Here is a 26,842-nt window from a genome sequence, read left to right on the forward strand (position 1 = left end):
GCCCACAACTTGTGAGACCCCAGGGCATCTCAAACAGTACTGGGGCATTGCACGTGGGCAACTGAATCAATGCCTAGGCCCACACATAATAGGCAGGATGGATGCAAGCTACACCATGTTAAATTCCCCAAACATCTTGCAGTCCTCTGAAGCATCTCGTCAGGTGCCACTACTTCATGGACAACCTGAGAGTATACATGAGCTGCCTAAGCCCAAGGATGGAGGGGACAAGTACCATGCAGACAGCCACCACATCTGTGTGCTGCACGGGAGGTACATAACCTACAGAAAGCACTGAGCAGCATGGCCACGGCTTGGTCTTGTTGTGCGGACTGTGTGGCACTCAACAAGCCCTGGTACATCTGAACAGCTCAGCACAGTGATATTGTCGAAGATCTCCAGCATCACCTTCTGCAGAGCGTTCATGGAGCATCACCTGGCTGTGGAGCAAGTCTGCTCAACACCAGTTGGGGGTCTGTGTCTTGAAGAAGAGACTCAGCTAGAGAAGTCATTTGTGCTTCTTTTTTTTTTTTTTTTTTTTTAGTGGTGACTTACAGTGTCTCTCTGAAACTCATCTGCAAAGTGTGAAGGACCAGGCTTGTGTGGGAACAGAAGTTATGAGGTTTACAAGATCTGGGGTAGTAGGAGGTCTCTAGATGGGATGTTATTAGACTCACCCCTCCACTGTCCCATTTTTCTCTACATTTTCATCTTCTCCAGTTTGTTCTTCATGAATTAGATGATTGTTTTCTCCCTTGCTGTCTGCATCTTTCCCCAAGAACAATTTAATTATAAAATAATTATTGGTCTTTCTTCCAGGATGGGCTTACTTGGGAGCAAAAACCAGCTGACGTCCAATGAGAAATGCACTTCTGGAAGCAATCCAAAACACAAGAGTAAACCTCCTCCTGCCCCACCCAAGGTAAGTCTGCAGTTTTGTGTCCTTTTGGGGTCCTCAAGGATGCCATTTTCTTTCTAGAGATCTGTTGTGGCCATGAATTGTCTGAGTGGGTTTGTGATGATGGTGCTCTGAAAAGCTGTGTGTGGTGGTTATTATTATTATTCGCTTGGGCTGGTGTGGTGGTTTTACCCAGCTGGGCAGCTGACCTCTGCCACAACCACTCTCTCACTCTCCCTCCTCAAAGGGAAAGGGGTAGAAAATACGATGAAAAGGACTCAAGGGTTGAGGTTAGGACGGGGAGATCACTTAGCAATTATTGTGATGGGCAAAACTCAGCATAGGGAGATTACTGTAATTTATTGTCTATTACTAACAGACTAGGGCACTGAGAAACTGAAAGCAAACTAAAAACACCTTCCCTCCAAAACCACCTTCTTCTCCCTCCTCCCCCCAAGCGGCACAGGGGAACAGGGGAATGGGGGCTGCAGTCAGCCTGTAGCACTTCATCTCCGCCGCTCCCTCTCGGTCACTCTCTGCCCCTGCTCCATGTGGGGTCCCTCCCACAGGATGCCATCTTTCCTGAACTGAGCCTGCGTGGGCTGCCCACAGGCAGCAGCTCTTCAAGAATTGCTCCCACATGGCTCCGTACCACGGGGTCCATCCATCAGGAGCAAACTGCTCCAGCACGGGTCCCCCACGGGCGGCAGCTCCCCCCAGATCCCTGCTCCTGCGTGGGCTCCTCTCCACGGGCTGCAGCTCTGGCCCGGGGCCTGCTCCTGCGGGGGCTCTCCATGGGCCGCAGCCTCTTCCAGGCCACATCCACCTGCTCCACCGGGGGCTCCTCCACGGGCTGCAGCGTGGAGATCTGCTCCATGTGGGACCCATGGGCTGCAGGGGGACAGCCTGCTCCACCAGGGGCCTCTCCACAGGCTGCAGGGGAACTTGTGCTGCGTGCCTGGAGCACCTCCTGCCCTCCTGCTGCCCTGACCTGGGGCAGGGCTGCTTCTCACTCCTCACTCTCCCAGCTACTGTTGTTCAGCAGTTTAATTTCCTTTATTAAATCTTCTCTACCAGAGGCACAAACAACATTGCTTGTTGGCTCGGCCTTGAGCAGCAGCAGGTCCCTTTGGAGCCAGCTGAAGCTGGCCCTTATCTGACATGGGGCAGCTTCTGGATTCTTCTCACAGAGGCCACCCGTGCAGCCCCCAGCTACCAAAAACTTGTCACATAAACCCAATAAAGCTGGACTGGAGAGCAGGGCAGGGGTCAGGAAGAAAATGTTCATCAGCCACCACCCCGTGTGCCATTGTGATCCTCCTAGCTGGCCCCGTATCTCAGACAGGGCTGCTGCCTCCAGCACTCTGCAAACCAGGCTCGTGTTGCTGATCTGCAAATGGCACAAAGATGGGTCAGATTCAGGCTAAGATTCAAAGTTGCAAACCACAATGGAAACTTTACCATCAGGGCGGACAACAGGCTCAAAAAGAGGGTCTACAGCTAATCTGTGAGAATCAGAAACGCTGAGCACCTGCTGCTCCCTTTGGATTCATACAGCCTGTGCTTGCATGGACACAGACATTTAGGAGATCTCAAATAATAAACTCTGTATATAAACCTGGGAAATCAGGTAATCTAGCTGCTTGTTGCTGTACAGAGGACGTGAAAATATTTTCTCTTTCCCTGTCCTTGTCAGCACTGCATCCAGCAGCCAGCACAAGAGAAACTCTATGTGCAATGAGCATGTGAAAACCTGAAAGCCACCTCAGGTCTTGAGCTCTGAGAAAGGGGGGAAGAGGGGGAAGGATGTCTATCATTGATTTTGATGACAGATGGTGGGTTTTTTTTTACTCCTTTAGTTTCAGTTCTGAGTTCTCCCATCATGATGAAGTTCAGTTTTCATGACAGAAAATGTCACGTTGACCAAGAGGATGTTCTTTTCCTAAATTTCCTTCTTCCCAGTTCACTGGAGGGAAGCTGCAATCAGTGTAAATGCAGGATCATCAATCACCTTCTGACACTCATTTTTTTGCCACGAGCACTAAGCTCCCACATGTCAGGGGAAGTCCATATTTCTTTCAGTTAAATTAGAAAGGGCAGTGGCTGAGCAGCTCTCCCGCCCTACAGTGCTGCTAAGTGGGAGCCAAAGGGTAAGGCAGACAGGAAGCACTAAATATTTTTTAATTCAGTGTGTGTAGTTCACCCCTTCTGCACACATATAAATATCCCTGGCAGTGGTCACAGATCCACTTCAGTCACTAGGCACTGTACCTGGGACTGATCACAAGAGTTTGAGGATGGGTAGAGGCCAACAGAGCCCACTGGAGCATTTCCATACTTCTAAAGTCCCAGCCTCCAAAGCAAGGTGGTTGCACCCCAGCTGCTGATTAGGAGTGGTCTCTGGCCAAACTAACCCTAAACCATTCCCAGGGTCAGGGCCAAAAACAAACTAGGGACCAGGTCAATGTTTCGAATGTGGGGTACCTTGCTGCTGATTAATTTGCTAGTTAAATCGCTGCCTCTTTTTCTGAACATATCCCTGAGGAAAGGGTGTTCTGTGAGCCATAGGACAACCATGGCAAAGAACACCCCAGGTTTTCTGCTTTGAATAATATTGCAACTGTTGTTTCTCACTTGGGCCATTCACATCTCATCCCTCAGTGATCCTATACGTGGCATCAGAGTTAGATAGACCAGGCTCAAAATGAGTGGGTAGCAGATTTACATTTTTATTCAGAGGGGAGCCAAGGTTTATTCAAGCTGACAGTGAAGCCAGCTATGAACACATCGCAGCAAAATGTGCTAAAACAATCACGACACATAGGGAGCCAGATGCAGGGCCTGCTGACTGACTGCAGTGGGCTCTGGATCAGACTCCCACTCATCTGTGAAGCTGAGAGCAGGCCTTCCAGCAAACACAGCAAAGCTAACAAATATCTTCTCTTCTTTTTCTGTTTCCATCAAAGGGCAGACAATTTATCAACATCCCTCATCTAAACCAAGCCTCTGTACAAGGTAAGATGCTTAGCTCAATTACTGCTTCTTTCGTCTTCCCGTGGGGTTTTGCAAGGTGGTGGTCCCCCGACAGCAGGTCTTGAGAACAAGCTGTCATGTCACAGGCGTGCGGTTTCTGTATTTTCAGCATTGCCAGGCAGGGAGTTTATCAGTACGTTTCGGAACATTCGGTTTAAATCACTAAATATTTGTCGCTGCCAGTTTCCCCTACTCATCAAAGAAATTAAGAGAAATACATTCCTTCGTTGGCTGAGCAAAGCGAGATCTGAGGCATCAGCTGCATGAGATTTCTCTGTCTGCTGCCCCGTCTGCAGCATGAGAACTTGTGGATGCAATATCCAGCCAGCTGAATGTTTCAGAGGAAATAGCAGGCATCAGAGAGCCTAGGCAGACTACAAAGAGAACGAGAAGAAAGAAAAGTATAAAATAAGGATGCTCGGAGCCCCTGCCTGGAGACTGGTTATTGACTTCAACCGCCTCTGCAATTATCTGCAGATCACAGATGGCGTTTGGTAGATGATTGCCTTTTAGCAGGAAGCCTTCTGCTACCTCTGCCTGGCCTCTGACAGCAGTTGTAGCTATTTGTGTCAAAGAAGTTTTGCAGATTAAAGACAGAGAGAGAGGATCAGAGAGGGCAAAAAATAGAGGAAGCTTGGAAGAAAGCAGCTGGCAACATGTAAATGTTTCTCATGTGGGTGAGAGAGAAGGAGAAAGGGAGATGGGGCATGAGCAAAGGAAAAAGTGGGGTGGCAAATAGGTAGGATGGGTGGAACAGCAGACCTGGCCTTCGTGGTCTTGTGGACACCTCTGCTTTGGGGTGGCCAGAGGAACTACTGGAATGTCAGAATGTTTTCTTCAAATCTGATGTTTCTCACAGAGATCAGAACGGGAACACTAAAATGTTTTGTTTTGAGACACTTCAGTGTTATTCAGCCTTACGCCTGCGCTGATAACAGGCGTTGTGCGAGGCTTAGCTCTTCATCCACGTGAATCTGTGTGCTTCTCTGTGCAAGGACCACTTTTCCAGAAACCATGCTTTCTTTGGCAAAATATTTTTCATGGCACGTTTCCAAGTGAGTTTGTTCTCATACCTCCACAACTGAGCAGACATCACCAGTTTTTCATGATATATATATTTTTTTTTTGTCAGTGTTTTCACTCTGGCTGGAAACACAGCAGAAGCTGTCTTTGGAGGCGTCTTTTACTTCTGCTTCATGCCAGAAGGCAGAAGTGGAAAGATGATAAATGCATTAAGTACTATGCTAGCCATTTGCAGATCTCAAAAATATCGTGGTCTGTTGAGTTTGGTTCCAGTTTTGGAGGAATACTCACACTGATGGTTTGGGAACTTCTCGTTTTTCTCAGCCAGTGCCTAAGCTTCTAGAAATGATGCTATGTCTGCCTCTGTTCTGTGTAGCAACATGGGCTGATAGGAACCATGCGAGGCATTTGAGATATTCTGGTGAAAGAGGATAAACCAAGCGAAGTGATAAAAGAAGCACAAAATGCAGACTATTCAATCATAAAAAAAGCAAAGAGCTGAATTATATCTTATGGGAGCACTTCCAGTTCAAGGCAAAATTATTGACTACATATGTCTGAGACATAATATTAATTCAAAAACTTTTCCTTTCCTTTCCTTTCCTTTCCTTTCCTTTCCTTTCCTTTCCTTTCCTTTCCTTTCCTTTCCTTTCCTTTCCTTTCCTTTCCTTTCCTTTCCTTTCCTTCCTTTCCTTCCCTTTCCTTCCCTTTCCTTCCCTTTCCTTCCCTTTCCTTCCCTTTCCTTCCCTTTCCTTCCCTTCCTTCCTTCCCTTTCCTTCCCCCTTCCCTTCCCTTTTCCCTTCCCTTTTCCCTTCTTTTTGATTTTTTGCACTCCTTTCATTATGACTTTTTTTTTTTTCCCCTTCTGGTCTTGGTGTTACGCAACTTGTATCACAGTTTGAAGCTTTCACGCTGCTGTCTCAGAAATAATTTATTTAGTTATTGTTAACAAAAGCCTAATTCCTCCTGTCATTACTTGGCTTAATGGAAGTAGCACGAAGACAGGCGAGAAGTACATAACTCTCTGGCGAACCGTGGTGTTGGCAGCATTGCCAATCCACCCTTCGCTTGTGAGTTATTCCACCGTGCAAGTCTCTCATTCATTTTACCACGGGTCGCTAAGCACTTGTGATGCCTTTAAGGTCAGTGGTGGATCCTCCCTCCACTCTGTGGGGTCAAAACTTACCTTTAATTCAGCAAAAAGCCCAGCCAAGTCCTTGCCCCAAGCACAACAGCTCCATTGCCACAGCTGCTGCTACTACCTTGCATTAGATAGATGAGAGGTAGCAGATAGGTGAAATAACCCCTGTGCACAGCTGGATTTAAGTACTACTGATGGAGACAGCTGCTTGTTTGGAGTACTTGTCCTCAGGCATTATAATAACCTGCAAGTGCACAGAGAATCAGCCCTGATGTGAAGGCATTTCTTCCAATTGAGGAACTGCAACCTCCTTGCTTGCTTTGACTAACCATGGTGTGAACAGGTCAGATTTTCAGAGGGTGGGAGCTAAGCGTGCTCTGGAAATGGAAGTCTCTTCAGGCATCTCGAGATTAGCATCAAAACTCTAAGTCGTTTTTATTGTTGTTCCCTGAATGTGGATTTGAGTTTGAAAGGGAGGCTGTCGGGAACGTGATTGTGCATTTAGGTGGAACAAGGAAGAGATGCTTCTGCTGAAAAGGCTGACTTTTCAATGAGAAATGAGTATTTCTCATTAAAAATAGGCATTGCAAATCGAAAGCAAGAGAGGGAAGGAAGATGAGAGTGAATTACCCCAAATGTTCACATTTCCTGATAAAAAAAAAAAAGTTATGAGTTTCAATCATAAGATACAATCTTATGTGGAAAACAGAAATTATCTGAAAAAAAATAATGATAATAATTCACTGTGTCAAAACACAAGGCACATGGATGCACAAGGCAGGAACATATCTGGCAGAAATCACGCTTCCATTTCAAGCCTGCATGTCTCAGGAGGCATCTCCATCAGACCTGGACCTGCTGACCTGCTGGGCGATGCAATATCCCCATCCCACAGTCTTCTGCATCCCCACCAACAGGACTTAACGGCACTGCCCTCGGTGTGCCACCAGCAGCCGTGTGTTTGGAAGGCTCGCTTTCCTGGCACACATTTCTCCTGATGAACCAGCCCTTGCCTTGCTGAAACGTGAAGCTGGACCCGTTGCTGGCAGCTTTAACTCACGGCTGAGTGCAGCCAGTAGGCCAACACATGTCCTGCGAGTCGTCTTTTACCGTACAACCATCCTAGCACGGCTCTAAACTAATTCTTGGTCCTCCGAGGGATGCTGGCACAACCTTCTCATGGCTCCATCGCCGTGGGATGGTTGCAAAGGCTTTCCATTCATGACGGGAATCCTGCTTGAATCCTGCTTGAATCCTTTCCATTAAGCCATCAAACTGGCACCCAGCCTACGCAAACTGAGCTGGTATCTCGCTTTCCTGACAGCAGCTCTGAGCCAAGATGTGTTTTGGCTGGCTATCAAAGTCCCCGGGCTGCTAGCTCTATCTGCAAAGCACTCACGCCCAGCAGCCCGGTGCCACGCGGAGCCGCTCATGACCTAACCTGACCAAATGGGCCAAAAAAGTATTATCGAGGCTGTTTCTCAGCGGGGTGACAGGCTGAGGGAGGGAGAGAGCCACTTTCATCGTGAGACGGCAAGTCCTGCTGGCTGGAGCAGAGAGAGCGCTTTTCTTCTGGCTCACTTAAGCGTGCAGTGTTTCTCAAATGAATGTCAAGAAGGGGATAAGAAGGGGACATATTATTTTTTCAGCATAGAAAACCTTTTTGTCCTTGCAAATTTTACTCTTTTTCTTCTTCCATTTCTCCTCTTGTTTGTTTGTTTGGTTGGTTCATTTTGGTTCCGTTTATTAGTAGTTATGGCAGTCGTTTCAAGATCAAAATTTATTTCTTTTTCTTTTTTCTTTTTCTTTTTCTTTTTCTTTTTCTTTCATTTTCTTTTTTCTTTCTTTTTCTTTTTCTTTTTCTTTTTCTTTTTCTTTTTCTTTTTCTTTTCCTTTTCCTTTTCCTTTTCCTTTTCCTTTTCCTTTTCCTTTTTCTTTTCCTTTTCCTTTTCCTTTTCCTTTTTAGTTTTCTTTTTTTCCTTTTCCTTTTCCTTTTCCTTTTCCTTTTCCTTTTCCTTTTCCTTTTCCTTTTCCTTTTCCTTTTCCTTTTCCTTTTTTTCTTGTTCTCTGTTTCTTTTTCTCTTTTTCTTTTTCTCTGTTTCTTTTCCTATTTCTCTTTCTTTTTCTTTCTCTATTTCTTTTTCTTTTTCTTTCTCTCTTTTTTTTTTTTTTGAGCACGCAGCCACTCAGTGCTTGACAATGTTTACACGTTTGCTTCTCTTTTTTAACGCAAAAGTGAAGCCACTGCTTTTTTCACTTTCAAGAGGAGCTGGACAGTGTGCGTGCACGAGCACACTGGCTGGGGACACCTAGCAGCAGGCACATGCCCAGAAACCTCTCGTGTCAGAGAAGCTGTGGTATAACACCAGCCTTGTCAAGGAGGCAGCGAGCGGATGGAGGCACTGCTTATGCTTTGAGATCCCTCAAGGGGAAGCCCCCATCCGTGCAAGCTGTTTTAAGACTTCAAAGCATTCTCCCTTGTGGCCGACCATCCTTTTCCCCACATGTAGCAGAGAGTGAGGCTCTGCTGAAACTTCTCTTGCATCCCTGAGTTCCTCCTCGCAAGCCTGACAGGAGCTGCTCGGGGCTTTGGCTTACAAAGCCGTGTTTCCTTTCTCCTCTCCCCTCTGACGCTGACCCCTTCTCATCCCTCCTCGCCAATAAATCGCCAGCAGAGCAGCAGCCAGTCTGCACGGACACAAAACCCAAGTTGCCCCAGAGACAAGTTATCTTGCGATGACAAAGGGCCAGTCTGGCTCTCTTGCTGGTGGCATTATTTGAAAAGGTCACACAGAGACTGTGGCTTGACAGTCTGTTTTGAAAAATGCTATATATAGACCGTCCATGGCTCTTGGTGCATTAATTAGGCTGCATACAAGCTAAAGTCTTTCCACAGGTCTCCTTTTTCTTTCTTTTTCTTTTTCTTTTTCTTTTTCTTTTTCTTTTTCTTTTTCTTTTTCTTTTTCTTTTTCTTTTTCTTTTTCTTTTTCTTTTTCTTTTTCTTTTTCTTTTTCTTTTTCTTTTTCTTTTTCTTTTTCTTTTTCTTTTTCTTTTTCTTTTTTTCTTTCTTTTTCTTTTTCTTTTTTTTCTTTTCCTTTTCCTTTTCCTTTTTCTTTTTCTTTTTCTTTTTCTTTTTTTTCTTTTCCTTTTCCTTTTCCTTTTTCTTTTTCTTTTTCTTTTTTTCCTTTTCCTTTTCCTTTTCCTTTTCCTTTCCCTTTCCCTTTCCCTTTCCCTTTCCCTTTCCCTTTCCCTTTTCTTTTCCCTTTCTTTTTTTTCCTATTCCTTCTTTTCTTTATTTTTCCTTTCCTTTTCTTTTTCCTTTTCCTTTTTCTTTTCCTTTTATTTATTTTTTTTTGTTACTGTGTATTGGTTCAGTGCTTGGGTTTGCACGCGGGTGCCAATTCTCTTCGTAGGTTTTGATCTGCCCCCAAATATCTGCTCATTTCTGCTTTGGCGGCTGCAAGCACGCCGTGCACACGTGGATGGTTGCACAACCTCTCTGTGAGCAGCACCGGCACAACCCAGGCACGCAAACGTAGCAATTCAGCTCCCCGAGCCTCCAGCCACAGAGATCTGCCCCTCACAACATGTGTACCCAGTGGCTGCTTTGCCATGCATGGCACGGCTGGTGTGCAACACAGTGCATGCATCCATTTTGCTGTGCCAAATTTTAGGCTGGGCTGACATGGATGGAGTCAAAGTAAGGTGTAAGGGTAGGGGCGGGGGACCTAAATCTGCTCACAGCCTCAGTCCAGGTGGGTTGCAGGAGAAATGGGAGACACACAGCGTCAGGTTTGAGGTCTGGAGAGAGGAAATCAGAAATGCATTTGTGTTGGGGAAGGAGATCCTGAATCCTGCTCCCATGGGAATTGCAGCTGAGCCAAAAAGCAGCTGGGCGCTGGAGTCGAAAACAGCAGCACGACTTCCACGTGGTGTCACATCTGCAGGGAACAGCACGTAAAAGGGATGGCAAGATACAGACTGAGCCCAGAGCATCTGGAGGCAGAGCTAGGCCCTAGCGGTGGGCTCCTCTAACAGGAACTGAGATGTCTCCATACCTTCTTCAGTCAAGAAAACCTCATCTTGTTGAGCCAAATCCCAGAGCCACCCTGGGAAGTGTTGCCACAGCAGTTTTCATTTCCCATCCTGTAAAACTGAGGCCAAACACCGATGGATGATTTATGACCTTTCTTATTCCACACAAACATTTTCTCATTGTTGACACTCGGGGTTTTGTGGATATGGGGATCTGGAGTGCTTTAAAAATACACACAGAGGAAACACTTTGGTGAATCAGTGTTAGTCCCCGAGCAGGAGCTGTGGTTGGCAGGAAAGCTGGGTTGGCAGAAAGCTTGGCTTTTGGGGGACTAGGGGGGTGAAATGCCCCACCATACACCTGCGTGTGCATCACCCCTCAGAAACAAGCTGGATTCAATGTGATGTTGCTTCTTTTTCTTTTTAGAAAACGTCATTGTGATTGCACTGTACGACTTTGCTGCCTCAAGCGACCGTGATCTGGAGCTGGTCAAGGGGGAGAAACTCCAAGTCCTCTCCAAGTAAGGGAGCTGCTAGCAGAGGGGATTTCAAAGAGCATGGTCAGGTTGGGAAAGGGGTCGGACACGAATGTGGGGATGGGGAAGGTGACACTTCCCTGCTTTCCTTGGGTTACAGATACTTTGGGGTCAGGTAGTGTCCACACCTGGCTGCTACTGGGACCTTCCTCATTGCCGGTGTGCATGGGCACAGAAGTAGCATAAGCAGCAACAACTTAACTTAGCCTGTTTCATATTTTGTGCTGATCGTGCTTTTGCAAAGGATGTGGGTTGGGCGTATTCTGAGGAAAGGACAGAATCGAGCCAGAGAGGTGAATGGTTTCATTTCATCTCGTAAAACTCACGAGAGATGAGGCTGACAGTCCATCTGCCCAGTCCGTATCAGGGCAGGGGTGAGCTTTGGTCCCACTTGGCTTTGAAGGGCTGCTCCATCCTTGGCTGCCCTATGAGGTGGCCTCCAGAGGTGACATGGTGTCTGGCAGATAATGGAAGGAGCAGAATGGTGGAGCCTCCACACCGCAATGCAAGAGGCAAAATAAACACACAAAGATCCAGATTTCCCTCCTCTCATGGGGTGCTCAGCCGAGGTTTGGGGCTGTGCTTCCTCTGCATCAGTGGAAAGAGGCTGTCACCTCCAGAAGTCCCTGAAAGACCAAATGTTGTCTTTCTCACCAACCTTCAACTGAGCGGTGGTCCTAGGAGATTGAGAGGGACCTGTACAGTAAAATTAACATTTTACCTAATTAGCACTGTCCTCCTTGCAGTGCCTGAAACCCCAGAAAGCATGTTGACCTTGCACTCTTAGCTTTTTGAGAAACCTCCTCTGGGCACTCACATTTTTTTATTTATTTGCAGCGAGGGGGACTGGTGGCTGGCAAAATCCCTCAGCACTGGGAAGAAAGGCTACATCCCCAGCAACTTTGTTGCACAAGTGGACAGCTTGGAAGAAGAAAAGTAAGTGCATAAGCTTATGAGGGGTGAACACACATGCAGAGCTTTCCTTTCTGAAACAGCATCCTGGCACTGGTTGCTGCATTAGCCCAGGTGCAGGCATCCTATCTGGCACCCTGCAAAGACAGATTCAAGTCCCAAGGTTTTTTTTATGCCTATTTTACAAGCAGAAGAAGGAGTTTTTCCCATGGTTTATCCTCTTTGATGGCACTCAGTTATAAAGGAGCAAACCTGCTGACTTCTTTCACAATCCCTCTTTCCAATCTCGTCTTGGAGTGACCCAACCATCACTGAATTCGGCAATTATTTAACAGCATGCAGAAACTTGGTCGAGACATAAATGTTCTTTGTATCCAAGAGATTTTTTTAGTGGCTATGGGCACATTGTGCTCAGCCTCCAGCCCACGTATCTGCTCCAAATGTAATTTCCTTGGGCTTCCTCACTTGCCAGGTGAGCTGTGGGTCCCAGTGTGCCTCAGGGACCATGCTTTGGCTGGGCTTTCACCACTCTTGTGTATGGGGGCACTGAGCAAACTCTGCTCTCTGCTCTGCCTGAATTGATAAGCTATGAAACAAGCCCGAAGTGATATAAATCAGGTGTTAATCTACCAAAACCAGCTTATTACTACCACTTTCCAGCAGATAAAAGACTGTTTGCTAATAAAAACAACCCTCAGTTTCAGAGCATGACAGTAAAAAACAAACAAACAAACAAACAAAAAAAACTAACTGGAAAGATTTTATTTTTTTTTTTTCTTTTTCTAGAGCTTTTCCTTTTCAGCCATGATTTTCCTTTTTCTGTCTCCCAGGTGGTATTTTAAAACTCTGAGCAGAAAAGATGCTGAACGGCTGCTGTTGTCTTCTGGTAACAAAGTTGGCTCATTCCTTGTCAGAGAGAGTGAGACCAGCAAAGGTGAGTGAGATCTGCAGAGCAAGTGGATGTCCTGGGCATTGCCACGGCTTGGAGAACCTGTCAGACCTGAGCTGCAGGGTTCAGCTGTGCCAGTGTTTGCATGGAGCTTCCTGGACCTGGTTGGGCAAAATCACGCTTGCCAGGCTCAGCAGGGCTGCAGAAGTGAGGTGGGGACTCTGACAGCAAAGATTTTCTCATGATGCTGCCTGTACATGCAGTTCAGGCAGTGGTGAGGGTGGCTCCTCTCACCACAGTTCGTGGCAGAGATACAGGAACACAGATGAGCAGCAAATAGTTTCCAAAACAATGTGTAGGGTGTTTCTTTTCCCTTTCTCCCTGAGGAAATGCTGCTTTTTTGGCAAATGGTGATTCTTCTGCACACCCTTGGGGAAGCATTTCTGCTATTTGCAGCTGAAACTGGAATTTTGGAGAGGTTTTTGAGAGAAACATTTTCCAGAAGAAACACTTTTTTTCCTGATAGTCTGAAGCATGGGGAATCAATGCACACCACGGCTAATTGTCTGGAGGGAGACTGACTGGAGCAGGAGAGGTGGACATCATCCACTTTCCTTCCCTATGAACATGGATGGCTTTTGAGGACAGGACCCAGTGAGGATGGAAAAGGCAGAGCATTGTGGCAACCTCTCTTAGGCAGTGGATATAGTTATTAACAAATGCTTAACTGTGTAATTGCAACTTCATTCTGTGCTGTTAATTTGTAGACACTAGAAGTTGGTTTAGGTGCTCCCGTGGGTATTTCACATTGCTTCTTCCCTACTTTGCTCTCCTTGCATCGTCTGGGCCAGCAGGCGTGTTTTGGGCATGGAGGAAATGATGCTCATAATGGCCCATGGTTGTGCTCTGAACAGGCTCCTTTTGGAGTTCAGGATAGCTCTTTACTCTCGCTGTGCTTTGGTTTCTCCCCTGTGAAATGTTACACGTGGCTGGGATTGGACTTTCCCTTGCATTTTCACAGGACAATTGTTTGGTGCTTCTGCTTGCCATGATCTGCAAACGCAGGATGAAATCGTGCCCTCCAATCTCTAGGGTGTGAGTGGGTCTAGGCTGCATGGAGCTTGGACAGTGCTGGTGGAGTCCTGAGGCTCAAGGAGAAATAACCAGGCTAGACTGGTCTTTAACTTCCCATTTCTGCTGGCAAGAAGCAAACTTGGCTGGAGGTGTGTGATATCTGCGTTAGCAGAAGTAGTGTATTTCAGCCCCATGAAATCCCCTCTTGATCCCAAATGGCGAGAGGTTGGCTTCTGCTCTGAAATATTTCACATGTGCCATTTTTGATATTCTGTCTCAAAATATGTCTGCTATTCCTTCAAACACCCTGTCCTTCTCTGAATCACCCTATGCATCCAGCTTCTAACAAAATCCTGCCATGTCTTAGGCTGCTTGAAAGGCCACGGTGACAGCATTTGATCAGTCTCAACCACAGTTTCCTCCTCTGTAAGGAGAAGGGGAAAAGAAGAAGCCCCACATCTCCAAATGTCCTCTGATGCTTAGTTCACTGATGTAAAGCTCCCTGTGACCCACCACGAAATGTCCAGAGCAATGATGTGGAATTAACCCTACCCTTCAAACCCCACAGGTTCTTCCTTCTTTTCCTCAATCATTTTCATTCCCTTTACACAACATGAGCAACATTTGACCTTCAGAGCCGAGCACTGGGTCGAGCTAAGGATAATAATACACATATTGGACTCAGCCACAGAGTGATGCATCCTGCACCCTGCCTTAGAGCAGTACCTATTCACAGCCCATCCTAACAGTGCCACTGGCTCACTTTGCTTATGAATAAACATACAGAAATTCTGCAAGCCCAGGGGCTTCTCTTTCAGTCAGCATTTTGCATCCCAGGATGATAGCTCCTTGTCAAGTGTGGGAAGCAGATCAGCGGTGAAATCTTCAGTGGATAGTTAGCCTCGCTGAAGCTGCTGGAAGTAAACAAACCTTCCCCCAAAGTCATGATCGCTCTGAAACCCGCGGGAAGGCAGGCACACAGCTGTGCCAAGGCTTGCAGCAAGGCTGCTGCATCTGCTCCTGGCAGGAGGGACCTCGATGAATTCAGCTGCGGCACCCACCTGATCTTCTGGGCTTCCATGGGGAAGGGCTCAGAGCCCTAGGAGACCTGTGGGAACAGGAGATGCCACACGTGGTATGTGGAAGTGGGACCCAGTTGGAGATGCAGACACCAGAACATAGATCTTAAATGTGGTAGCTGTCCTGCTGTAGCCAACGGGGCTTGATCTGACTGCCCAAACCTGGATGTCTCAGAGCCATCTGCGGAGTCCTGCTTGGCTCCAAGCGCTCCACAAGATGTGGTTTTGCACTGTATCTGCCAGGCCCATGCAGATGTCCCACAGCATGTCAAGGAGTGCAAGACACCCGTGTTTAGGTGACTGAATGAGCCCTTGGCACAATCTGAAGCTGAATCCCTTGAACCTTCTGTAGTTTTCCCATACAAAACTGTCCACGCTTAGAACAAAAAGGAGCTGAGAGCCCTTGTGGGACGGTTTGGGGATCTCAGCTCCAGAACAGGGCACTCTGAGACCCAGAGCTGCCCAGGACAAGATTTGGTTGTGCCCAAGCTGCTCCAGGCTGGCATCTAGTACAAGGGTGGACCTGTCTGTGTGCCACCCCAGGTTTGTGCTGGGAGGCAATGCAGGACTGTAGGACAAAGAATATCCTTGTGGCTAAGGAGCAGGAACTCCTTTTTGGCCATCCTGGTTGCCACCAGGGGAGATTAGGATCCTGCCATACACCTGGCTCCATGTAACTCTTAAAATTTACTGCTGTCATCGAGAGAAGAGGGAAATGATGCTTTTCAGCCCTTGTGCTTTGCCTTTACCCTGCTGCTCCCAGGAGAACAGTAACTGACCAGGGTGAATGACAGGGAAAGCTCCACGGCACTCGTTCCAGCAAAGCGAACTCTGACTTGGGGTGAAATGCAGTCATTAGCTTTAATGGCAGGATAAGGATTAACGCAGGTAGCAGGCAGCTGATGGATCGGCCTGGAGGATGCCTGCAGCCCCTGTCACTTCTGCAAGCTGCACATCGCTGGTCTGAAAGATGCAGGAGGGTTTAAAGGGTCAGTGGGGTCTGGGGAGCAGGTCCTGCAGGAGAGCAGACATTTTGGGTGCAACCACACCAACAAACAGACCAGGTCTTCTCTGCTGACTGTCAGCCCCCAGGCGCCTATCTGCACATGTTTTAGTCATTAATTCCTGCGCTCCCTTCTGCAGCGCTCTGTCGGCAGTGCAGCTGGGTTCACACCACGCCTGGCTCCGTCCTCTCGCAGACCTTGCCTTGCAAAAAACCCACGGTCACCCTGAGCCACGTCGGTGCATGCAACGCGCTCATTTGGGTTCTGCTACCCGCTCATTTGGGTTCATGCCCTACAAGCCCAACTTTGAGGAGCTATAGCTTGGCTTGTATATTACTTCAGTCACTTTGAAATTAAAAGAACATCATCTTCATCATCAAGAACAATAAGTAGTACAATTACTACAATTAGTAGTAATAATAATAATAATAATAATAATGATGCATGAATGTGGTTAATCCACTCTAGCAGGACTTGTGTTGAGCATTGTGGACACAAGCCCTATAGTGACATTTCTCTGCACCCAACAGGAACCAAAGATCTCTCCCTTAGCTGTGTGGTTGTAGCCTTTGGTCAATGAGGCACAGACTGTAAAAATGAGCCATTTTTCCCTTTCCTGGAGTTTTTTGTCACCTCATTGAGGACACTGCAGGACCCCATCATGCCAACGTTGTGTGCTTCCAGACTTGGGGTTCCCTTGCTCTGCATTTAAACCAGCAGGTCTTCCATGAAGAACGTGCAACCATATTTCATGGTTTGGTCTCTGCAGAAAAGGATTCAACCCAAAACAACTGCTTGCACTTGGAAAACTTTTAGCCTCTCCCAAATCCTGCTTGCCAAGATCCATAATCAACTGCAATACAGCAAACGTCCACAGAGATGATCTTCTATTGTTACTTTTTTAAAATTATCAGTACAAGGAATGTTTTCCAGACACAGTGCAGGAAACTGCAGTAAGAACTGGCCTGGTGATGGAGAAACACCAGTCAGTGAGCATTACGTGTTAGTAAACTTTTCCCTCGCATGGAGGATTAGGGTTTCGGAGTCGCTGTGGAATGCCCCACTTCTGCTTATGATCCTGCATGACAGATATGTACTTTTTAACATATATAGCTTTGCCTTTTCAAACATTAAAAAAGCAGCCTATCAACCCGGGTGATGTATTGGACTTTTAACAGCCCAGCAGGCTTATAACAACTTACTCCGGAAATATGATCCAGACAAAGGAAAAAAAAAAAAAAAAACAACATTGCTAACATCTATTGAAATTTACCCTGACATAGGCTTGAAGTTCCATGCAACATATTGTGCTTTTCTTTTTGGCACCAAAAATAAAAATAAAAAATCCATGGTTTGGATTATAAACCCATTATAAGGAAAAAATAGCAGATCGGGGTGGGAGATAGCTGAGTAGCTCCTCTGAGGTCAAAAAGCACCTGCAACGAGATGTGAATCTAGCTGTGGTTTAGCCACAGACACAAGCTTAAGGCTGAACAATTCGGCTGAACCACACAATGCTGATGTGCCTACCAGCTGAACCCTTTAGCACGGGGGCTATTGGGGAAAACGGGGACACAGGGACCTTGGGTAACATTGAGAAGGGACCTTCTTGTCAATCTTGGCCTTCTCTCTCCCGTGAACTGAAATTCTGGACATGCTACAGACCAGTGGGTCTGCAGTCCCGTGTTTGTCCAGGTGAGAAAAGCTCAGATGGGAGACGTGGAGCTGTGGCAAGACCACAATGACCTAAGAAGAGCCTGATTGCTCTGGATGGTGATGTGTTTTTGGTTGCCATGCGGTTTCCTTGGGGCTGTTGGCCACTGCATGAACAGGTCTTACCCAACCAAGCCTCAACAGGCCCAGTAAAGCTCTGGTGAACCTTTGTCCTCTCCACTTGCCTTGGAGAGAGGGAAGTTAGCAGCTTTGCAGCCTGATGAGACCTGCCTTAAGGAGGCATCAGCAAGGGTTGGGGGAAGTGTCTACAGCTGAGAAAAGAGGAGGTAGCTGGTCCTGGAGTCAGGTGCTGCTTGGCCTCACAGTTCCCTCTTCTTCTTGCTCTCTAGGTGCCTATTCCTTGTCCGTGAGAGACAGCGACTCTGCTCACGGGGACATCATCAAACACTACAGGATCCGCTCCTTGGATGGCGGGGGTTATTACATCTCCCCCAGGACGACGTTCGCCAGCCTGCCAGAGCTAATCCATCATTACAGCCGTGAGTTGCTTTCCTTCCCTAATGGGCCTGGGGTCTGCCTCGGGGGTCAGTGTGTGGGCAGAGGGAGGACAGGCTTGCTAGCCACCATCACTCCATCCACTCTCATGGGCCAGATGTGCTCCCCCAAGCAGAAACTGGGCTCTCATGTCTTATCTTTTGTCCTTGGGCATTGTGAGGGTGAGCTCTGCCCACAGCCCTATAACCAGGGAGTTTCTCCTACCATGAGCGCAAAGAGATGAACGCTGGAGGGATAGGCAGGAGGGATGCCTGGAAAGCAGGGCTAGGACTTACCAGACAGGAAAATTTGCACCTCTGTGACTCTTCTTGAGCTTTTTCCTTTCACTGGGCCCATTCTGGATGCCTTGATCCCAGTGGCTGAAGCATTGTGCAGTTGTGGAGGTGTCCCATGAGCTGACTTCTTCCTGTCACGGAGGAACAAGTTAGTTTTGGGCTGCAAGTTTTGTGTCGAACTGCCCATTGACCTGTCCTGTGGTTTCTCCTCCGACAGAGAAGGTAGACGGCCTGTGCCAGAGGCTCACAGCTCCCTGCATATCCCTGGTTCCCCAGAGGCCCTGGGCACAGGACGAGTGGGAGATCCCGCGGGAGTCTCTGAAACTTGTGAAGAAACTTGGCAGTGGGCAGTTTGGGGAAGTGTGGATGGGTAAGTACAATGCCCCCCATTCCAGGAAGGAAATATATAAACAGAGGAGACAGAAAACCCTCTTTCCCTAAGACAGGACTGCTCTGGGCTTGAGGATCCTAAAGCATGAACACATGCTTTATGGGTACACCTGTAGCAGTAGATTTTGTACTCCTGGAAGGACCAGACAGGTTGTTTGCATGGCTCCGTGGTCCAGCATGGGTTTCATAGGCTAGATGTATGCGAGGGGTCTCCAAGTAACTATGTACTCACTTCCCAGGGCATGCTCTCATTCTCTCTGGAAATCCCGGACAGCAATCTGGGATCGTAATTTACCTGGGTGACGCTGCCCTACTTTTTCTGCTTCTCTCTTCTACTTTATAACCCAGACCCAAATCCCTCGTACGTCCCTGCCCATTGCTAACCAGCGGGAGAGGAAGTGGGGCGAGCTCAGCTTCCTCTGCTGTCCCCTTTGGGGTTGCCTGTTGCCTTGGCAATTGAGATTGCGGCCAGCACCAGACTGAGCTGACCTCCTGGCTGCAGAGTCCTGTTTTTCTTGAGTATTTGGTTTATTTGAAAACCTAGCCAGTGGATGGCTCTGGGGATTTCACCCTGGGAGGGCCCTGGGAGGGCTGTGGGAGAAACTCATCAACTCATGAGCCTCCTTCACCTAGAGAAGGGATGACTTTTGATAAAGCCATATTGATTGACAAACATGCCATGCCTCTCCTTTCCCCTCTTATACTTATTGGTTGCTCAGATCCCAGTGTGCTGAGATTTAGTACTCACTCACTTTTCTGTTTCCGAATCCACCAGCTCTTCTGCTCCTTATTTTGTGGCCTGACAGTGCCCGTAGAGATGCCAAAATTCCTCACTGCATCATTATCTCTTTGCAGGCTACTACAAGAACAACATCAAGGTGGCTGTGAAGACCATGAAGGAGGGCAGCATGGATCCTGACGCCTTCTTGGCAGAGGCAAACCTGATGAAGAGGCTCCAGCATAACAAACTGGTCCGGCTATATGCGGTGGTCACAAAGCAGCCAATCTACATTGTGACAGAGTACATGGCCAATGGTAAAGAGCCTCATGTAACATTTTTGCTGAGTTTCTGCAAAATTGGGTCATTAAACTGACTGGTACTCCCATCCATAATGGGAAGGGGGGGTGAGCATTGTACCCAATCCGTAAGGAAAGGACTAAATGGTCTACAAGGCTTTTTCTAGGACTATAAGAGACTTTCTGGGTAATTAAATATGTGCTCACAAATTTCATAAGCCACTTCACAAGATGGTGATGCTCCATTTCAAGAGCATTTAAAGTTCTGATCTCGACCATTCCAAATTTTTACTCTCTTCATGGTGACATTGTCCTTTCTTTTGCCCCTCTATCCATGAGGCTTGGGGTGAAGAATGTCCAGCACTTTGCAAAAGGTGTGTGCATTAATAGAGGGGGGAATTGGGCTGCTTTTGGGAACTTTCCTAATAGAAGGTGCTCCAGGGGACACCCACTGTCAACCCTCAGATTTTCTTTAAGATTCAGGCAGATTTGTTGCATATACTCAGAAAAGCACCAGGGAAAACAAATGCATAGGCTTATTTGGAAGCATCACAGCGGTCTCTCCTTTTCTGCAGGGTGTTTGCTGGATTACTTGAAGACAGAAGAAGGAAGCCAGCTGAATCTCCCAAAACTCATTGATATGTCTGCTCAGGTTAGTGAACAGCCTCTGGAAACGGACTCGAGGCCACGATTTGTTGTCTCAGTGAAATTCTTGCAAGTTTGAAGTCTGTGTCAGCATCGAGTGTCACGGAGAAAAACAGCACCTCCTGGTGTGCTGTCTGAGGGTTTCTCTCTCAGCACTCGTGTTCATGTGCAAGTCAGCTCTGCAATGCTCTGCACTCCTTAGGGCAGACTCTGGGGAACTTAGTACAGGGCTGGAGGGTTGTTTTGTTTTGTTTTGTTTTGTTTCGTTTTGTTTTTCTGGCTTACTGAGCAGGAAAAAGTCTGTTTCTCTTTTTACCAAAGGGATGAGAAAGCTCAACAAAGAGACTTTCTGTATAGAGACACACTGGCTTTCAACAGTTCTTCCCTCTTGACAATTAGGCATAAAGAATTATGTGTCCCTCAAATCTGGAAATATTGTTATTTATAAGAAACATTTGCCTTTATAGGTTTGTATCCCTCTAAGCATCTCCAGGCTGTAAATGTTAATGGTTGGTTATAGATCCAACTGCGGCATCCTTATTTAGTACCTTTCCCTCCCTCCCTCCCTCAATTTTTCATTCCTTCATTCCTTCTCTTAAAAGATATAGCCAGTGGTTTATTTTAAATACCTAGTGATAAAGAGAATGGTCCAAATTCCTTGGTACTACGCAGCCCTTAGGTTGATAGGAGATTTACACCACAGAACGTGGCTCGATGCATTTCTATGGAAGAGGAAAGCACCACAGCCTGAGCAATCTGCTCTCACAGATGTGACCCAAACAGCTCCACAGCAAAGCTGTCAGCCGACACCATATGCTGGTGTGAGACACCAACAGCAGAAGCTCCGAGTCTTTATGCAGTTCTTTAACACAACATTTATAACTTGCAATATTTAGCATGTGGAACAGCAAAGCATTTCCAGGCAGGTGTGTGGGAGCATTTGGGGCTGGGGCAATGGCCTTGTTTGTCCCAAGCAATGGTGTTGTATAACTCTGACAACACGCTGGTTGCAGGAGGATCCCAGCAGGATTCAGACATGCACTCAGTAGCTCTGGGAGGAAGAGGAGGAGGAAGAGATATTTTGCAATCGCTGCTCATCTGCGGTGTCAGGATGACATCACGACCCAACAGGCGCCCAGCCCTTTCGAGAGCAATTTTGGATTCAATTGCATCTGTTGGAGATAAAATTAGAAAGCTCTGGGCTGATGCACTCGATCCTGTGGTCAGTCTCAGGGGTGAAAGCTCGAAAGCTCTCTGGGCTGGAACCAGCCCATCGCTGGGTGCTATCTCATTAACATCAGGACAGGAAATTACATCAATTCTTCCATTTTCCACTGCAGCAAACAACACTTGCACTGAAGGGGTGTTGACACAGGTTAGAAATGCAGCATTGGAAAGTATGTGTTAGTATCCTGTTTGAAACCACATGTAAGCAGAGATGCTGATGTGAATCTGTATGGAGTGGAAAATCGCTCTGCCTTCACCCGCAGGCGTTTAGAGGTTTAAATAGATGCTAACCATTATTAGAAGGGGTTGCGTGCATCCACTCACCCTCCTGATAAACACCTCGCCCAAATCTGGACTTGGCTAATAGAGCAGCCTCACAGCTTTGCAATCCCCCTGTGCTACATCACCCAGCAATAAAAGATTGCTGCCCACATTTATAGGTACTCATCACACACCAGACACCTCCCCTAGCTGCTCCCTGCTCAGGATCTCAGGAGCAGGAACCTCCCAAAGTAAAGTTTGGAGGTGGTTGAAGAAGGCAGCATGTGCCCAGGATGCAGGACTTGCCCAGGACAAGGGATTTGCCCACGGGCATACCCTCTGTCTCACTCATATTTCTATACATTTCTGGGTCTTCTGCTCTACTGCATCCTGTAGGTATCAGAGGGATACTACGTTGTGTCCATGGGTCCTAGTCTGGATCCAGCCCAGGGAAAACAAACATCAGTCTCATCTGTGTTGTGGAAGGATCTCCAGGGGTCTCATCCCCACCCCAGAGCAGACCAGCTAGGGAAAAGGGAGGTTACTGAAAATTATCTGGTTGTCCCTTATCTGGACTTTGGTACTGTGACTGAGGGACAGGCAAGCCCTTTGAGTTGTTTTTTTTATTTTTTCTTCTTCTTCTTTTCCTTTTTTTTTTTTTTTTTTAATTCACTTAATCTGTAGTATTTATAAATAACTAGTGGGGGGAGTCTTGTGGCAGAAACTGGGAATCCAGTGATGTGGCTTCAGGTTTGCTTCAACTTTCCTAACCTTGCTACAGACACAGCTCAAAGCCACAACTTCTGAGCAAAACAGAGAGTGACACTTCTGCTCTGCTCGACTTGGCTGCTTAAAGCTTTGGGACGCCAGCTGCATGCTGGTAGAGCTGCACCTAAACACATATGCGTGGGTGATATGTATTTATGGATGGATGGGTCTGTCTGCTTCTTTATCTACCTGTTTATTGATCTGTCTGTCCATCCATCCATCCATGGATGGAGGTCCGTGCACATGGAGGCATGTGGACAACCCTACAAACTTACTGTGCATTTGTAAATGGGGTTGAGATGCAGCCAGGCTGAGATATCATGGGAAGGTGCTGATGAAGATGGGCTCTTTCCTCCTCTCCTAGGTGGCAGAGGGGATGGCATACATTGAGCGAATGAATTCCATCCACCGTGACCTGAGAGCCGCCAACATTCTCGTCTCGGAGACGCTCTGCTGCAAAATTGCTGATTTTGGCCTGGCCAGGATCATCGAGGACGAATACTTGGCGCAAGAAGGTGGGTGGCGTTCCCAGCATTGCCTCACCGACACATTTCCCTTATCTCCAGCTCTCCTGCCAGGCAGATCTGCCAAGACATGGGGCACCCGAGGGCTGAGCTGGGACCAGGCACAGGGCACTGCCATCATTGGCGTGAGACCAGAGCCCCCTTTCTGCTGCTGTCAGCACCCAGGAAGCAGGCAGAGCAAGCACGAGAGCCAAAAATGGGCTCCCACAAGAAGCAGCAGCACTTGGGGACATTAAAAAGCAAGTGAAGTTTGCAGAGGGAAAGGGGATTAAAAAAAAGTCTTTTGGCACTGTTTGGGGGAGTCCTGCTGAATCTCAGGTTGTGTTCCTAGAGAAATTTTGACCTCCAGTAGTGAAACTCACTGCCTGTACCTACATGTTAACAGTGAGTCAGCCCGAAGGGAAGGAAATAGCAGTGTAATTCAGTCACTGCACGCACGGGTCCGCAGAGGGGAGCTGGAGCCGTGTATCTGGACCTCGGGGAAATTTTCAGACGTCCCAGGCAAGCAAAGCCCAAAGCAGATCATGTCTCTTGAATAACAGTGACAGCTTACAAAGTGTGGGACAGGGTTTGAAGCCTGGCAGGTGTTTCCCGAGGGAACAGCACACCCAAAACATCTAAAACAAACAAACAAACCCAATATTCCCTGTATTAACACACAATGTCCTTATGGCTCCACCTGCAAAGCCAAACCCCTTGCTAGGGCTGCTGGATGTCTGAGCTGGTGGTGGACAGGAGAGCACACCCACGAGAGGTGGCAATTGGTTTGGTTGGTGCAGAAATCTGTCTACAGCCTTCTGGCAGCAGGGCTAAATCAAATTCCTCTGGTTGTGGCTTTTCTTCCTGTACTTCAAGGTCAATTACGAGAGGGTGCCATTCAGATTGTGAAGGGGCCCTATAGAGCATGAGGGAAATAGGAGAAATGATGGAAACCAAACAATTAAATCTCGCGTGGCGCTTACCAGAAAAAATTCAAATTCTGGAAACCCACCTTATTCCAGAGTTGGGATGAAGCTAAGATGCCCTATATGGAATATTTTGAGGAAAGGAAATTGAATATATATTTTTTTTTTATTTTACAATAGGAAAATTCTGATTGAACTTGCTATTCTCAGTATACTTTATGATACAAATTATGCCCATTTCAACATATAAAATTATTTCTAAATGGAAAAATCCCACAAACATCATTTGTGAAATGTCATGAAGGGATACTTTGAGATTGCTGCAATTATTTAGGGAACTTTTTGTCCTTAAGAGAAGTTTTGGTGAAATCAGTATAATTCTGTTAACATACTCAGAGGACCTACATCTCCAGTGGAAAACAATTCTTATCAGCATTTTTCCAGCTAGCTTTAATCTTGAATAACAACTGCCCCTCTATCTTCTTTGAACAATTTTCACTTAATAGATTGCATTTCCTAAACTCATCAGTCTGCTTGTCAAAAGTATGACATGCAAGAACAAAAGCACTTATTTCACACACTGCCTTTGGGCTTTCAGCCCTGCGAGGATACATACAAATACAACTGTGTTTTTCCCTGCAGTCTTTAACACGTTCAGTTCCTATGCCTCAAGGTTGGTTTTGTTTTGTTTTTTATTTAGCCTCAGCAAAACTGAAATTGCAATCATGTGGTCGTTGCTGGCTGTAGTTGCCGAAAAAAGATCTTGGTGGACAGAATCAAACAGGATGTTTTCTGTTTGTAGAACACATACGCAGATTTGAAAACCAGAGAACCTATGTCTGCATCATTTGTGCACTTTTGCTATAAATAGACCCTTAGAAGTGAGCAATTTTATACAGAAAAAAATCCTACTGTCATTGGCCTCTAATCGAGCTATGGTAAGCACTGACTTCAGGTAGCACAGGCACATCCTTTGGGCTGCAGGAACCCACTGGTTAGCATCTGAGGAGCAGTCGGTGTCCCGTGAGAGCTTCTGGCTGCTGAAGGTCTGCAGCAGTGGCTGCTCAGTGTCTGTGGTGCTGGTCCTGGGCTCCGTGCCTGGGAGTCCAGTGCTAAACACACAAGAGATGCAAAGGCGTGAGAAGACTGTAGATTCCTCTAACTTTATTAGTGAAATAGTTTAATTAGAGGGTTTTTGTATGCGTGTGCTTTTTTTTCTTTTTTTCTTTTTTTTTTTTTAATATGCATATTAGCAGCTACCTAACATATTATTTTTTTTCCATTATTTGGCTTCTGTGTATCAGTACCTATGCATGTTCATAAGGACATGTATGTCAAAAAGTCTTGAGAAATGAAATACCTTTGATGGCACTAGAAAATAGAACTGAGAGTGGCAAAGTGATGCCCGGCAGAAATGACCTTTTAATGAAGCAGGAGACAGGCAGCAATGACCTTCCCCTGGCCATTTCTCCTTAACTCCACAGCACCTTCAATATGTCCCATGACATCTCCCTGGTGCAGCCAAGGACTCAATTTTTGGGGAACCACTTGCTAATGCCTATGAGCACCTCCTAATTTTCTTTTTTCTTCCTCTGGACAGGGGCCAAGTTCCCGATCAAATGGACGGCGCCGGAGGCCATTAACTTTGGAGTTTTCACCATCAAATCCGACGTGTGGTCTTTTGGGATCCTCCTGACTGAAATCATAACCTATGGCAGGATCCCCTACCCAGGTACGGTGCGCTGTGAGTAAGGGAGGAGCATGCAGCAGCTTCAAAGCATCTAGCGATGTTTCATGCCTGGAGACATGTAGAGGGGAACTCCCAAAAAACTTCAAAACCCACAGAAGGGAGTTGGGGAGGGCGCAGAGGGATGGATGGGGGAATACAACCACAGATAGTGCCCATAATTGTGGTTTACCCTTGCCCCTGCATCCCCACGGTGCTGAATAACTCCTGCTGGTTGCGTTCCCCTCTAGGGATGACCAACCCCGAGGTGATTCGCAACCTGGAGCGGGGCTACCGCATGCCCTGCCCGGACATGTGTCCTGCCGAGCTCTACAACATCATCCTGAAATGCTGGCGGAACAAGCCCGAGGAGCGCCCGACCTTTGAGTACCTGCAGTCGGTCCTCGAGGACTTTTACACGGCCACGGAGAAGCAGTACGAGCCGGAGCCGCAGCTGTAGGCCACGGTCCCAGCAGCACCTGGGGACAGGTCTGGAGGAAAGCCACCATCCCACACGGCCCCGCGATGGCTCTCATCACGCCTTTCCCTTTCTCCTGTGTGCTGCCACAATGCGTTTGGAGACAGGGAAGGAGGAGGGACATGAGGGGAGGTGGCTGCTGCCAGCTCTGTTGCCGTCACCAAGACTGAAGAGGAGGCCAAGAGCTGGAGCAGCTCCTTCCTCCTCGGCCTTGGAGGGCTGCTCCCATCAGGGGACTCTACTGTGACCTTCTGCTGCCTCCTTCCTGACCCACCTGGGGGCAGAAAAGCCGCTCAGCCCCCCCAGCTGCCATCCCTCTACCCCCAAAAAGAAGGGAACACAGCCAGGAGTGGGGTATGGGGCGGCTGCACAGTGTCCCCCCGCGCTGATGGCACCGCCAGCATTAATACAGCCCCCTTCACGCCACGGGCAGGGGTGGGATGTGTCCTCTCTGCACCTCCGTGGGCCACACCAGGCCTCCGGGCTTTGGAGCAACCCCTCCACGTGGTGCCAACCCCAAATCCTTAATAAAGAACTGGATACGACCCTTTCCCATTTCTTTATTCGGGCGTCAGGATAAGAACATGCTCCTCCATCTCCCATGCCTCCTCCCAGCCCAGGGAGGAGAAGGGAAGAGGCCGTGGGGTTCCCTTGGGCTGTATGGGGGGTTTTGGGGTGGTACCGGGGTGCAGGGGGAGTCCCCAGGCAGCAGGGGGGGTCCCCAGGGTGCACCCCTGCGACCCCCGGCACAGGCAGGACGAGAGCCCAGAGGA

At 47.5% G+C, this 26,842-nt stretch overlaps 1 protein-coding gene across 2 annotated transcripts in view; it reads left to right on the plus strand.

Annotated features, from left to right (window-relative positions):
- The window catches only part of BLK (BLK proto-oncogene, Src family tyrosine kinase), a 43,246-nt gene extending 16,632 nt beyond the window's left edge, over window positions 1-26,614 (plus strand). For both annotated transcript variants that reach the window (XM_040550638.1, XM_040550639.1), the window contains exons 2-13: window positions 820-922; window positions 3,865-3,913; window positions 10,558-10,651; window positions 11,504-11,602; window positions 12,409-12,512; window positions 17,688-17,837; window positions 18,346-18,498; window positions 19,374-19,553; window positions 20,111-20,187; window positions 22,801-22,951; window positions 25,466-25,597; window positions 25,843-26,614. In XM_040550638.1, coding sequence (XP_040406572.1) covers window positions 821-922; window positions 3,865-3,913; window positions 10,558-10,651; window positions 11,504-11,602; window positions 12,409-12,512; window positions 17,688-17,837; window positions 18,346-18,498; window positions 19,374-19,553; window positions 20,111-20,187; window positions 22,801-22,951; window positions 25,466-25,597; window positions 25,843-26,051 — 1,500 coding nt within the window. In that variant the 5' untranslated portion in view covers window position 820 and the 3' untranslated portion in view covers window positions 26,052-26,614. The remainder of the gene's footprint in view (window positions 1-819; window positions 923-3,864; window positions 3,914-10,557; window positions 10,652-11,503; window positions 11,603-12,408; window positions 12,513-17,687; window positions 17,838-18,345; window positions 18,499-19,373; window positions 19,554-20,110; window positions 20,188-22,800; window positions 22,952-25,465; window positions 25,598-25,842) is intronic.
- Window positions 26,615-26,842: the final 228 nt, after the last annotated feature.

Source organism: Cygnus olor, chromosome 3 (assembly GCF_009769625.2).
Source record: "Cygnus olor isolate bCygOlo1 chromosome 3, bCygOlo1.pri.v2, whole genome shotgun sequence".
Classification (NCBI taxonomy): Eukaryota; Metazoa; Chordata; class Aves; order Anseriformes; family Anatidae; genus Cygnus; species Cygnus olor.